The sequence below is a fragment of the Mytilus trossulus genome, chromosome 2 (genome assembly GCF_036588685.1).
Source record: "Mytilus trossulus isolate FHL-02 chromosome 2, PNRI_Mtr1.1.1.hap1, whole genome shotgun sequence".
NCBI lineage: Eukaryota > Metazoa > Mollusca > Bivalvia > Mytilida > Mytilidae > Mytilus > Mytilus trossulus.
The window spans coordinates 53,569,657-53,583,523 of record NC_086374.1 but is presented as its reverse complement, the minus strand read 5'-3'; the positions used below and the strand labels follow the sequence as shown (position 1 = coordinate 53,583,523).

At 32.0% G+C, this 13,867-nt stretch overlaps 1 protein-coding gene across 1 annotated transcript; it reads right to left on the bottom strand.

Moving 5' to 3' along the window:
* Positions 1–1,390: 1,390 nt before the first annotated feature.
* Positions 1,391–10,979, bottom strand: LOC134705859 (uncharacterized). The gene is made up of 8 exons (XM_063564573.1): positions 10,493–10,979; positions 8,125–8,309; positions 7,350–7,425; positions 6,211–6,556; positions 5,412–5,606; positions 4,474–4,644; positions 3,854–3,938; positions 1,391–2,440 (listed from the first exon to the last, which is right to left on the bottom strand). The coding sequence occupies exons 1-8, from the start codon at positions 10,902–10,904 to the stop codon at positions 1,391–1,393; spliced, it is 2,520 nt and encodes an 839-aa protein (XP_063420643.1). The 5' UTR covers positions 10,905–10,979.
* Between the last annotated feature and the right edge of the window lie 2,888 nt (positions 10,980–13,867).

Sequence of the window (13,867 nt, the reverse complement as noted above, 5' to 3'; positions counted from 1 at the left end):
TTCATTTCAAATAGTATTTATCTTCAAAATGCGGACCCCGGACGTAGAAAAAAAGGGGGAGGGTGCCAAGAAAGAAGCGTCTTGAGTGGAAGTTTGATAAAATCTATGCATTTACCGTATAAGTTACTCCATAAGTGAGTTTGTTTGTGACACATCCTTCTTCCACTTATGTATTAACTAAGTTACATAGGCCCAAACATAAATAGTGTAAAATTTCGTTTCATCACAATGACATTGGTTTCATTCCCCTGGAAAACAACCGCTCCGTCATATTTTTTTACTTGTGTACACCAACAAGGACCAATCCTTCACTTTCAAAATACTTTCTGTGTGCTAATGTGAGTACATTGTTAGCTTTAGCTAGTATTTTGATAGTAGTTGAGATATTACCCACAAGAGCACAACCTGCAATAGGCCGATAATTGCTAGGACTTGAACAGTTTTGAATCTGAAGACTTCAGATTTTGATCCGACTTTTCAGAGTTGCATCCATATGATGATCATAAGATTTTGGTAAGACTGCTGAATTTGTAATCCATTATATCATATTTTTCAAGTCTGCATGTCCCTTTCTGCATTATTCAAATCTGCTACCTGTCTGCTCAAGATGGGGTAAAAAGGGGGGGGGGAGGCTTCAATACTCAATTGATAGGTGTCGCTGTGTTTCTTTTACCCCATCCTTTTCATAAAATTTAGGTTAACAAAAATGTAAACCTTTTCATGTATTGCCTAGGTAAAATGTTACCTTTTCCCATATTGTTTGAGTATCCTGTGATGTGTAATGTCATGAATGTAGAACATGTAGAAGAGGAAAACCAAAAATGTCAAAAATTGGTTGATAACAACATGAACACCAATAAAGACAAAGTTATGAAAACTTATTTACCTTACCATATATTTCTGATAGTTTTCTCAACTTATTCACATATTTTCAGACTTGAGAAGGTGACCTATTCCAGGGGCACGTCCTATCACTTTCCCGATTGAATGGTTTTTCACTAGTAATTTTGGGGTCCTTTATAGCTTGATGTTCAGTGTGAACCAAGGGTCTGTGTTGAAGGCCATACATTACTATATGGTTTACTTTTTTAAATTGTTATTTCGATGGTGAGTTGTCTCATTGGCCCTTACGTCACATCTTTCTTTACCCATTGTATATATAGAAAGTGATCCCAAGCCTGTCTGCACGAGATCTGATCTAAATGTGTCACTTACCAAGAGAAAAATAAAAATATTTCACTATTTTTTTATATGCAGTTTGAACATGTTGAAAGTTCTCATTATCTCAGTAGAATTAGTATATATGTTTCAAATATAACAGTTTGTTATAATAACAATATACTCTTTAGTTCCAGCAGGGTGCAACAACAGCATACAAAGGGTAAACAATTTACTGTTCAGTTGCAAAAGCAGAAACAAATATAGAGGCAGTTTTGGTAGGAATGTTGAACTCTTGAAACAATAATTTAATTCCGTTTGCATCTCTACTGTTAGCTATCTGTAAGTGGGATAAAGATATTCCATTCTTTGCAAGTCTCATACAAGTATCTCTGCTCACAGTTTTGTTTTGCACTAAACTGTCATAAGTAGATTTGCAACTGCAATAGTAAATGCTATGTAGATCGATATGTTTACAGTTATTCTTCATTTTTTGGTGAAATAAATGTTGAAGGGACTGTACGTCTTCTGTGGCATTGTGTGCACTGTATTCCATACCAACATACTTTAAAATAAGAGTTGATTGTTTGTAATTGTCTACTTCATTTCGGGGGAAAATCCTTTTTGCTAATTTAAGTGTGTCAAGAAATCCTGAAGTAACATTACAAAATGAAGAAAATAAATTGAATTCCTTCAATTTGTTTGACAAAATTGCCATGTCAAAATTACATATGTTATGTCCAACAAGGATTGGATTTGGAATTGTTTTTAAAAATTCAATAAAATCTAATAATGATTCATATTGGGATTTAGTATCCACTTCTTTTCCGTGCACATACATTTTATTTTTAGCCAGACAGCAGGTTATTCCGGTTACTTTTGAGGCTTCAAATGAAATATCGCATCTAGGTAGAACATAAGATTGATATAATTTCTTATCATGTACAGCTGCTATCTGAGTAATATCACTTACTCTACTTAAACCTGTGGTTTCAAGATCAAAAAATGTGAAGGATTCTGTGCCGTCCAATTTCAATGGCGATGGTATAGTAATAGCCTCAGTATCTGATAAACCTATTGTTGCAACTTCAGATTGATATGAAACTGGTTCATGAATATTTAGTCGCCTTTCTTTCTTATTCCTTTTTTTCTTTAGTTCAGTCCTTTTTTTCTTGAACTCACGACTTTGCCTCTTAATCTTTCTCTTGAGTTTTTCTGAATCAAGTTTCTTTGCAATACTTTTTGTATATTCTCCAGGTGAAAGAAGTGCAGCTTCATTCATCTGAAATATTATGATGTAAGAATTACAGATTAAAATTTTTATAACTGACACATTTGTATGTGAGGCAAATGTAATGATTAAATTAAAACTGATGCAAACAAAGCAAAAACTATTATGTAGTAAATATTTTAAAGGTTAACCTCAAAAAGTCGCAGTTAGTAAGAATCATATGCTTATACAAAAGCAAAAAGTTTGCTGCATGGTATCCCTGGGGGCCACTGACTAAATTTTAAGTATAACTATGCCAAATGAAACCCTGTTCTAACTAGTAAACATTGAAAAACATACCCTGTTCTAGACCCGCTCAAAAAATGTATACCCTGTTCTAGACCGGCTCAAAAAATGTATACCCTGTTCTAGACAGGCTTAAAAAAATGTATACCCTGTTCTAGACCCGCTCAAAAAATGTATACCATGTTCTAGACCCGCTCAAAAAATGTATACCCTGTTCTAGACAGGCTCAAAAAATGTATACCCTGTTCTAGACAGGCTCAAAAAATGTATACCCTGTTCTAGACCCGCTCAAAAAATGTATACCCTGTTCTAGACACGTTTTTTACTACAATCATACAATTCAACAAGGATTAAGAATAAAGCAAAAAAAAAAAAATCTAATCAACTCCTTTTGCTCCATAAAAAGTTAAATAAGTGGTCATGTTCTAGACAAACACTTTGTTTAAAAAAGATCCTGTTTTCACCAGGAGGGCATGAAAAAGATACCCTGTTCTAACCAGCTGGACATGAAAAAGAAGACCCTGTTCTAACCAGCCGGGCATGAAAAAGGGACCCTATTTTGGGGCACACTCATACCCCTAAAAATAAAGGAAGTAACCACTTCAATTGTAGTAATGCTGATGTAAAACTTTATGAAAATAATTTAATGTTGAATGTAACATGTCTTCTGATCAGTTGACGTTATTTTTTTATGAGACCATAGACATAATTTAGTCATGTGACCATGACATCATCAATGTTTTTTCATGGTTTTCTACGGTTTAAAATGGAATTTAGAATTAAATTATAAGAAATGACTGTAATATTTTTTCTGTCTATTCAAAATAACATACAAAATTTGGTGCACACTGTTAAATAACCTGCTATGCGCGTTATTCAGTGTGCATCAAATTTTTTATGTTATATTTCTTCATAGACAGAAAAAATATTACAGTCATTCCTTAAATAAATTGTAAATGATTATGTATAAAAAAAAAATTGTAAAAACAAAATGTGGTATAATTGTCAATAAGACAATATATTGCTAAATTTTAAACAAAGTGGATTCAAGTCATTATAGGCATTTTTACAGTTGTCAACAATGAGGATACCAAAACTGTATAGTCGGCTACAAAAGGTAGCAATGGCTTTTCTTAGATTTATCAAGAATTATGAAAACCTACAAAAATTCACATTTACCTGTTCTAAGTAATTGTAACCTTCATTCTTTTGAAGCACAGCTGATGACACTCTACTTGCCAGGGATTGTGAACCACCATAGTGTCTGAAATATAAAAACATGTGTCACTCACATGATATTTTTCATTTACAATTGATGCATCCAATAATACAGCCGTTATACTTTTGCTATAGTTTTAGAAATTAAAAGTAAAAAATAGCATTTTTTCCCAATGTTTTATTTTTAGCAAAGTCTGCCATTTTGGTTTGCAGGCAGGGTCAATGGATATATTTTAAAAATCTAAATACTCTAATGATTATTTGTGGCCAAGTTTTCGTTAAATTTGTCTCAGTTGTTTCAGGAGAAGACATTTGTAAAAGTTTTAATTTTTTTTTACAAGAAATGGTTAACTTTGACCATGTGCATTTTTGTAACGGCGACTTATTTTTAAATCTCACTTTGCTAACATATATTGCTGTTTACAATTTATCACTATCTATAATAATATTCAAAATAATAACAGAAAAAAAAATCCTTAAAATTTCTTATTCAGGAGCAACCCTAATAATAGTTCTGGCCATAATAAAAACATGTGTTATTTCTATTTTTAACTTAACAATATTATAGAAACTTTACTCACTTGGATTTTGGAGCTTTCGTTGCTACAGAATGGTTGAAGCTCTCATTAGCCTGTGTGGATCCTAAATTTCTGAGCGAAGATGCTTTGCTCTTATATTTCTCTATAAGATTCTCTAAATCTCTCCTCAAATCTTCACTAATCAGAGGCTTTCCATTAGGAAGACTTTTATATCTAAATAAACAAAATTTCTTTAAATCTTAAGGTAATTTAATCAAGCTAGACTATTACACAAGTATTACTAATGTGTTCAATATGGTTGGTATTGACATGAATGTATGTAAAGTTTGTATTGCATAAGGATATATGCCCTATCTGCTTATAGTTTGTAATAACAGATTAAGATGACATATGTCATTTAGCTGAATATGATTATTATTTTTTTACATTTATGACTAGGTAAAAATGTGTATAGGCCCTGTGTCAAAGACCATACTTTTACAGATTATGTTTTTTTCTCCAATTTGTTATTGGATGGAGAGTTGTCTCATTGACACTCATACCACATCTTCTTATATCTTATATACAATAAATGTTTACATATTTAATAATGTTAGCATTTGTTTGTACAGTTGAACTATAATTATTTTTTTTAAAGTTATTTTTATATGAACTAGTTTTTTTGTTTTTTTAAATTTTCATTACAATTAAAAATTTGCAAAAATTAAATGACCTAACTGCTAGCAGAAAACCTCAAGTACAAGGGGGGTGTTCCGGGGGTTGGACCCCCTTTTTTTGGCAGATCAAAGCATTTGAATGGGGGCATATACTTGGAAGCCCCCTTTACTCTGGGTTGAGAACCCTCTCATTTTTAAAATGGCTGGATCCACGCCTGAAAATATTAATGTTTTCAGGTAAAAAAGTGATGTGGTTATTGTGAATGAGACAGCAATGTTACAATATAAAAAAAAACATAAAAAATCATCATGAGTCATGCATACTTGAAAGATATAGGATCATCTTTAAATGTACACCAGTCTACTGCACCACACAATTCATGATCTCCAAAGACATGGGGAACAATTCTGGAAAGACCCTCATCAATTTCAAGTTCACTACTGCTGTTCTGTGTTATAGCATACATGAAACATCGGTTCAAATAGGGAATTACTTCTCCTGGCTTCAGCTCCTTGTGCCTGCAAAATCATATAATTTATCATTACATCAGTTGTAACTTAAAATCAGGGTGTTAAATGAATAATTAAATTTAAGTTAGTTTGACTAAAACTGCACAGGGATGAAAAATCTCTGTTTTATCTAATATTGATTGATTGAACCTAAATAGAACCCCTTTTTTCTGAGAGGAAGAATTTGGTTGATTATATAGGAAATCACTGTTGCATGACCAGAGTGTCCCCTCTAAGGCAGTCAGTGGTCCCCTACCTATGAAAATTTCTGGATCCACCACTGGCCCACTGAAATGCCAATCCAGTGAACATTAACATTTATACATGAAGTGCTCAACAATAAATGTTATAATATGATTTGCTCAACATAGGTGAGGGTGTTAATGAGGGTCATATAATAGAAAATTATGGGCCAAAAAATAAAAGAATAGAGGGGAATGGACAAAATAATAAAGATTAGGGAATAATGAGGTGCTGAAAAATAAAGATCAGATAATAGAGAAAATTGCATAAAAAAAAAGAATACAGAATTGATAAGGATCCCCTTTTAGATCCTCATAGCTAAGACAAGAGCCCAAAAAACCAATATGACTGAAAACATAATTTTCATTACCTTTTAGACAATTCAATCAGTGATTTTGTTATTCCCTTTGTAGTGTGATTTTGGTCGTCCTTTTTCTTCAAGTTTTCAAAGTCCAGTTTCAGTTTTAACATGGTAGTAGAATCATTGTCAGCATGAATTACATCAATCGGGCATTCATTATCATTCATCTTATGTGCCATGGAAACAGCCATATCTGGTTCCATAGACTTGCTAGACCCATACCAATTTCTACAGCAGTCATGACTTGGAACTGTGTCTTTCTTTCCCTCATGATGCTCACAAAATTTACAACTTTTACTTCTGATATCATAACAGGTCACTTTCCCTGTTTGCTTTCCTATCATTGAAGCATGTCCTGTAATTCAATTTGAAATTACATAGTTTGGTAGAAATTTTATTTGTTAGAAATAGACTAAATATTTATTTAAAATATGAATAGAAAATCATGTAGGATTGGATCAGTCAGCCAGAAAGAATAAAACTCAATAAATCTAAAATAGAGACTTTATACATGTATATATACTTAGTACTTCTATGAAGTATAGAAATTCTCTATAACAGTAGAAATATTTGTCAACATGAATCAATAGTTTGTATATATAACATCTGATTCTGTATTAAATATTTTGAACTTGAATCTAAATGCATCTAAGCTAGCAGGTCTACAAATGTTCATTCATTACATTATTTTTAGGTTGACCAGCTGGTAGTACTACTAGTATACTGATATATAAGTGAGAATCTCATACATAAAACATATATATATACATGTATATTGTATGTCATATAATGTGAAATATTGAATGAACATATAGTTTGTTGTATACCCATCAGGGGCGGATACAGCCATTTAAAAAAAAGAGGGGGGGGGGGGGGGGGATTGGTTCCAACCCTTGGATACCCCAATGTCCATTAATAATTGAAATTTATATATATACTTTAGTATTTGTATCAGATTGTGATAACAGGTTTTGATCTTTTTAGACAATTGTACCAACAAATATAAATAATGCAAAGTTAAATAAAGTGAAAACTTTTTTCTTATTTAGCCATCATTGCCATGGCATAGTCAGTTTATCTTTGATCTATGGCTTTTAATGTCCGGGCCTCCGGTATCTTTCATCCCTCTTTTACAAAGTCAAGTTTACCTGTTAAGCTATTGTAATTAAATCCGGATCCCCGTTTCTGCCAACCTGCATCAAAACTGACCTCAAGCTCCAACTCCTAAAATTCATGATTTTTTTTAAATTAGTCATTGCAATAAGGTAGTTAACAAATTGTTTAAATTTCTTAAATTTCTATTGTTCATTTTAGCTTCATAGAAAAGAATTATAAAAAAAAAAAACCAGTCAAAAATTTACAAATTTTATTAATCCCTTTGAAGTAAATTTATTGATCTGTTAACGTTTCAGCCCAATATTTAACATATATATTTATTATATATAGAAGTCTAAAAAAAAAAGACCAACCAGTAAATTTTCTGAATTGTACCAGATCCTCTAGAATAGACGATACTATGCAGATAAGGAAAACAATTATAAGTTTATATTTTTTGTGTACAAGATGTAAGTTTGTCAGGTCCCTCCCCCTGAAGAAACAACGCATTGAATGTCTAGAAAAATATTCTTCAGTATTTTATATATATATATAATTGAATAAATAAATCTTGAATAGACTATTACATAAATGTAATTTCAGTGTCTTTAATAGCAGACTTTGCAGTGTAGGCTTTGCTCATTGTTTAAGGCAGTAGGGTGACCTATGGTTGATAATTCCTGTGTAATTTGGTATTCTGTGGAGAGATGTCTCATTGGCTACAACTTTTTCTTATTTTGATATTATGTATAAGTCAGCTTTGAAAGAGGTCCAGCAGTAGATTAAAATGTAAAGTCAAATTTATTATAATATTATATGTAGTATTACCTTATCTGCAGAAATTTCCTTTTCCAGTTGTTGGGCATTCTTACATGATTCTTCAGCAGCAGACACAAAGATTTTTCCAATTTTCTTCTCATGTTTTTGGAAGCAAGATTTACTCATCACTGGCAAGTTACACTCTGTCAGAAAGTTTCTTATTTGTGCATATCCTAGGCCAGCATGTATCATTCCTACATGAAAGAAAACATTTTATGAAACAAAAATTACATTTAAATTGGTTTTAGCTTATTGACATGAGTAATTTCATAACATAAATAGAAGGAAATTGATTCATTTTGAATTAATAGTACCTGATTACATATAACTCTTTGTTTTGTACAAAATAAAACATTGAGAAAGGAAGTTGGGAATGTATTAAAGCCCCACCATAGAGCAGACAAGAGCCGAAGGCCACCAATGATTCTTCAATGTAGTGAAAAACTCCTGTACCCGGAGGCGTCCTTCAGCTGGCCCCTAAGCAAATATGTACATGTATACTAGTTCAGTAACAATGGACTTCATACATAAGTTTGAATTCATATATTTTACAATTATTGTAATTTCTTGACATTTTTGATTATAGATGACTATGTGTTATGGGTTTTGTTCATTGTTGAAGGCTGTTCAGTGACCCACAGTGGCTAACTTTTACATCCTTTGGTCTTTGATTGAAAGTTATCTTTTAGGCAATCATACCACATTTTCTAATTTTTATAATTATTCTCATAAGACTAGCAATAAGTACAATAGCATTTAGTGGCAGATCCAGAACTGTATGCAAGAGGGGGGGGGGGGGGGGGGGGGGGGGGCTGACTTACATAAGGGGACCACTCCAGTCACACTTCAGTGCTTCTCTATATTATCAACCAAATTTTTTCCCATGTAAGGCCTCCGGCCCCCCCTTCTGAATCCTCATTTGGCATTTCATTGATAATACCAATTAATTTGATACAAATTAAATGAGAACATCTATATCAAAGGCAAGAATAAATACAAATATTTGTATAATATAAATGTGTTTCCAAATTTTACATGATTAAGTTTTTGGTGTCAAAACTATCAGAAAATGACATAGTTTTATTTCAGAAGCTGCTCATTGTTGAAGGCTGTACGGTTACCTATAGTTTTAATGTTTGTCGTCATTTTGGTCTTTTGTGGATAGTTGTCTCATGGGCAATAATACCACATATTCTATTTTATATGTATACAATGTTTATGAATTTGATATGATATATATATATATGTTTGTATGTTTTGTATTGCTTGGTGTCAATCTGGTAATTTTGAATTTCAAACAAATAAAAATTACTTACTAATTACTTAGGGATGAAATAAAAAATATGTAAATTAAGTTTTTTATCCTACATTTAACTTTTGATGTGGTCCCTTACATGTACTAACTGTTTGCAACATTAAACATTGATTTGATATTTTGTCATACATAATATATATTTATTTATGTGATGTAATATCATGTTAATGCGGGGGAAGACATCATTATACTTGTATTGATTTTCCTGATTTAATAAAAACTTAGAAACTTGAACAAAATAAAAGGAAAAGTTTTAAAGAGTATTAAACGAAAACTGGCAGTAACATATTTCAAAAAATGTTGAAACTGGCCTGAGACTACTATAAATAGTAGTATGAGAACTGGCACATAAATTTTGGTAAGCTTTGAAACTTTTGAAACTAAAATTCCTTGTAGTACCTAACTTTTCAAACTTTAAAAATAAAATTCCTTTTTTCATTTACATACAACTAGTGATATGTTATGCTGTTACACAATTTAAACAGTAGGCTAGGGATTAAATTTTAGAATGGCTAGACTTAAATAAGAATGACAAAGGAAATTTATAACTTTTTCATTTATGTAAACAATATACTTCACATTAATAACATTCATTGCAATTATTAATTTAAATATAAACTTTGAACAATCACTTTATCTTTTTGATACTTGAAAATATCTTTTCTTATAGATAATTTATTGTAAAAGACTTTTTTGAAACGAAACATAATTTGGAGGACAATTTCAAATGGGAAAAAATCAGGGGAAGTAACTATACTCACAATTATGTATTTAAAATTTATAGAAGTCAATCTCATCTTCTCTAAAATATTATCTACAGATACAATCTAACATAAATAGATATGTATGCAACATTTTTCTACTTTTGTGGGGTGAAATAGGAAATGTACACGATAATGTACAAGAGTTGTATTAAATGTAATAAACAGATAGCGATAAAACGGGAAAAAAGGTGTGCTTATCGTAGTACGCTGTTTACATGCATTGGGGGTATGTCCTTTATTTGTACAGAAATAGAAATAAGTTTTGATTAAAAAAGTATTGATATATTTAATTATCTACCTATAACTATCTTGGCAGTGATATTGAATGATCCAGTTGGTCCGACTTTTCCAGTTGGCACATCTGTCACTGTGCGGCATTCTTGGTTGGTGCACATTATGTGGAGATAACTGCCAAATCCTGTTGTTCTTTCATGGATGGTATCATGCAGGTGCAAAGGAACATTGCACCTACAACAGTACATCTTTTCCGCCAGGACACCCAATTCTACGATGCGTCTGCCAACTTGCCAATCATTGTCTATCACCATTCCTTCGATTTCATCCTCCACTTCCTCTTCAGCCCCGATATCGATGTAATTATGTTTTACATAAGTATGGTCATTAGTGTTTTGTAAGTTTATAGACCTGTTTAAATTTTTAAAAAAGTTCGAGCGTTTAGATTTTATTTTCGATTGGAACAAACCTCTCATTGTTGTTAATCAGCGTCTGTCACAGTATCCAAGGTAAACGATCTGTGTACACAGATGCTTGAAATTAAGGGCCGTAATAAAACGCATCAATGACTCCAAGTGTATGTGTACGAGTTATTCCCCTTACCCCAGGTCTACCACCTTAAGTATAAGAAAACAGAAATCTATGAAATTTTAACATAAGGTCTATGACCACAGAAGGAAGGTTGGGATTGATTTTGGGAGTTTTGGTCCCAAGGAATTAGGGTCCAAAAGGGTCCAAAATTAAACTTTGTTTGATTTCAACAAAAAATGAATTATTGGGGTTCTTTGATATGCCAAATCTAACCATGTATTCAAATTCTTAATTTTTGGTCCTGTCGTCAAATTGGTCTACATTAAGGTCCAAAGGGTCCACAATTAAACTTGGCTTTATTTTAACAAAAATTGAACTCTTGGGGTTCTTTGATATGCTGAATCTAAACATGTACTTAGATTTTTGATTATGGGCCCAGTTTTCAAGTTGGTACAAATCGGGGTCCAAAATTATTATATTAAGTATCATGCAATAGAAAGAAATCTTCAATTGCACTGTATTGTGCAATAGCAAGAAATTTTCAATTGTACAGTATTGCGCAATAGCAAGAAATCTTCAGTTGCACAGTATTGCGTAATAGCAAGACATATCTAATAAATCAATATTGCGCAATAGCAAGAAATATTCAATTGCACAGTATTGCGCAATAGCAAGAAATATTCAATTGCACAGTATTGTCCCGTTTTCAAATTGGTCTACATTAAGGCCCAAAAGGGTAAAAAACTTAACTTTGGTTGATTAAAAAAAAAAATTGAATGGGGTTCTTCAATATGCTGAATCTAACAATGTATTTAGATTTTTAATTTTTGGGCCCGGTTATCAAATGAGTCCACATTGAGGTCTAAAGGGTCTAAAATTGAATATTATTTGATTTCATCAAAAATTTAATTTTTGGGGTTCTATGGTATGCTGAATCCTACTATGTATTTAGATTTTGGATATTGGATCATAATAGGTAAATGTCCGATTTAATTTTTTTTAAAGTTTTTAAGTTTAAGTTTTTAGACCACATTCATTCTGTGTCAGAAACCTATTGTTGTGTCAACTATTTAATCACTATCCAAATTCAGAGCTGTATCTAGCTTAAATGTTGTGTCCATACTTATCCCAACTGTTCAGGGTTCAACCTCTGCGGTCGTATAAAGCTGCGCCCTGCGGAGCATCTGGTTATAAGACATACTAAATGCAGGTATAATGACTTTTTGAAGTAAGTTCCATGCACGTGGTCATATAGGCACTATTTACATAAGGAGATGTGTTATGATTGCCAATAGGACAATATTTATATCTACCTAAGTTCAAGTCAAGTAGATTTAATTTATTTTAGGCAACCAATCGGCCTTCAACAAGGAGAAACAAGAGTGCACACACTGACATGTCTCGCCTTCTTTACTAATCCTTGATACTATCTTGATAGACCTAAATATAAAGCTTTATTACAACTGTCACATAAACTCAACATTAACCAAGAAAAGGAAACATTGATCAATCAACCATGAAATTGAGGTCAAGGTCAGATGAACCATGCCAGGCAAACATGTACAGCTAACAATTCTTCAATACAACAAATATAGTTGACTTATTGCTTATAAATAAAGAAAAACAGACCAAAACACACAAACACTTAAAACTTAGCAATGGACGTGAAAATGAGGTCAAAGTCAAATAAAACCAGCGTAACCAACATAAAGATCATAAAATATGTCCATACACCAAATATAGTTGACCTAATGCATAAAGTATTAGAAAATAGACCAAAACTAAAAACACTTAACTTTGACCACTGAACCATAAAAAATGAGGTCAAGGTCAGATGACACCTGTCAGCTAGACATATACACCTTACAATCCTTCCATACACCAATTATAGTAGACCTATTACATATAGTATAAGAAAAACATACCAAAACACAACCAGATGCTCCGCAAGGCGCAGCTTTATACGACCACAGAGGTTGAACCCTGAACGGTCGAGGAAAGTATGGACACAACATTCAAGCTGGATTCAGCTCTAAATTTGGATTGTGATTAAATAGTTGACACAGCATAGGTGTCTGACACAGAATGAATGTGGTCTTATGAACTTAAAAAAAATAATTTGCCTTTGAGCAATTCACTATGCTGTTGAATAATAATCCTCTCAAAAAAATATTTGAAGAAGTTTTATTTTTATTTATGAAATCTGAAATGAGAAAAACTTTCCCTTATTCCAAAACTGATCTCAATTCAAATTTCTAATGGAGTTTGCAACAATAACTGCTAATTTAAATACATCATAAAATATTAAAATGTAAAAAAAAGTGCTTGTTATCACTGAACGGTAAAGATTGTTTTAATTTATCAGTTGGTAGTAATGGTGAAAATACATTGATTATTGTATAAAACAATGATTTAAGTTGATTTAACTACTATTCTAGACAAAGAAAGATAACTCAAATTATCAAAGAATATTGAAAATATCTTGCTATTGCACAAATATCTATTCTGGACAAAGAAAGATAACTCCAATTGAAAATTGATTGCAATTGCACAATATTGTGAAATTAGATGTTTCTTGCTATTGTGCAATACTGTCAATTGAAAATATCTTGCTATTGCACAAATATCTATTCTGGACAATGAAAGATAACTCCAATTGAAAATTGATTGCTATTGCACAATATTGTGAAATTAGATATTTCTTGCTATTGCGCAATACTGTCAATTGAAGATTTCTTGCTATTGAACAATACTGTGCAATTGAAAATTTCTTGCTATTGCACAATACTGTACAATTGAGGATTTCTTGCTATTGCTGAATACTGTGCAGTTGAAAATTTCTTGCTATTGCACAATACTTAATATAATAATTTTGAATCCTGATTTGGACCAACTTGAAAACTTTGCC

Coding starts and splice junctions, on each gene's coding strand:
- LOC134705859 (XM_063564573.1), bottom strand. CDS start 10,904: ATGAGAGGTTTGTTCCAATCGAAAATAAAATCTAAACGCTCGAACTTT. Junction 3,939..4,473: donor ACGAAAGCTCCAAAATCCAA/GTGAGTAAAGTT, acceptor TTTATATTTCAG/ACACTATGGTGGTTCACAAT. Junction 2,441..3,853: donor GTTACAATTACTTAGAACAG/GTAAATGTGAAT, acceptor ATAATATTTCAG/ATGAATGAAGCTGCACTTCT.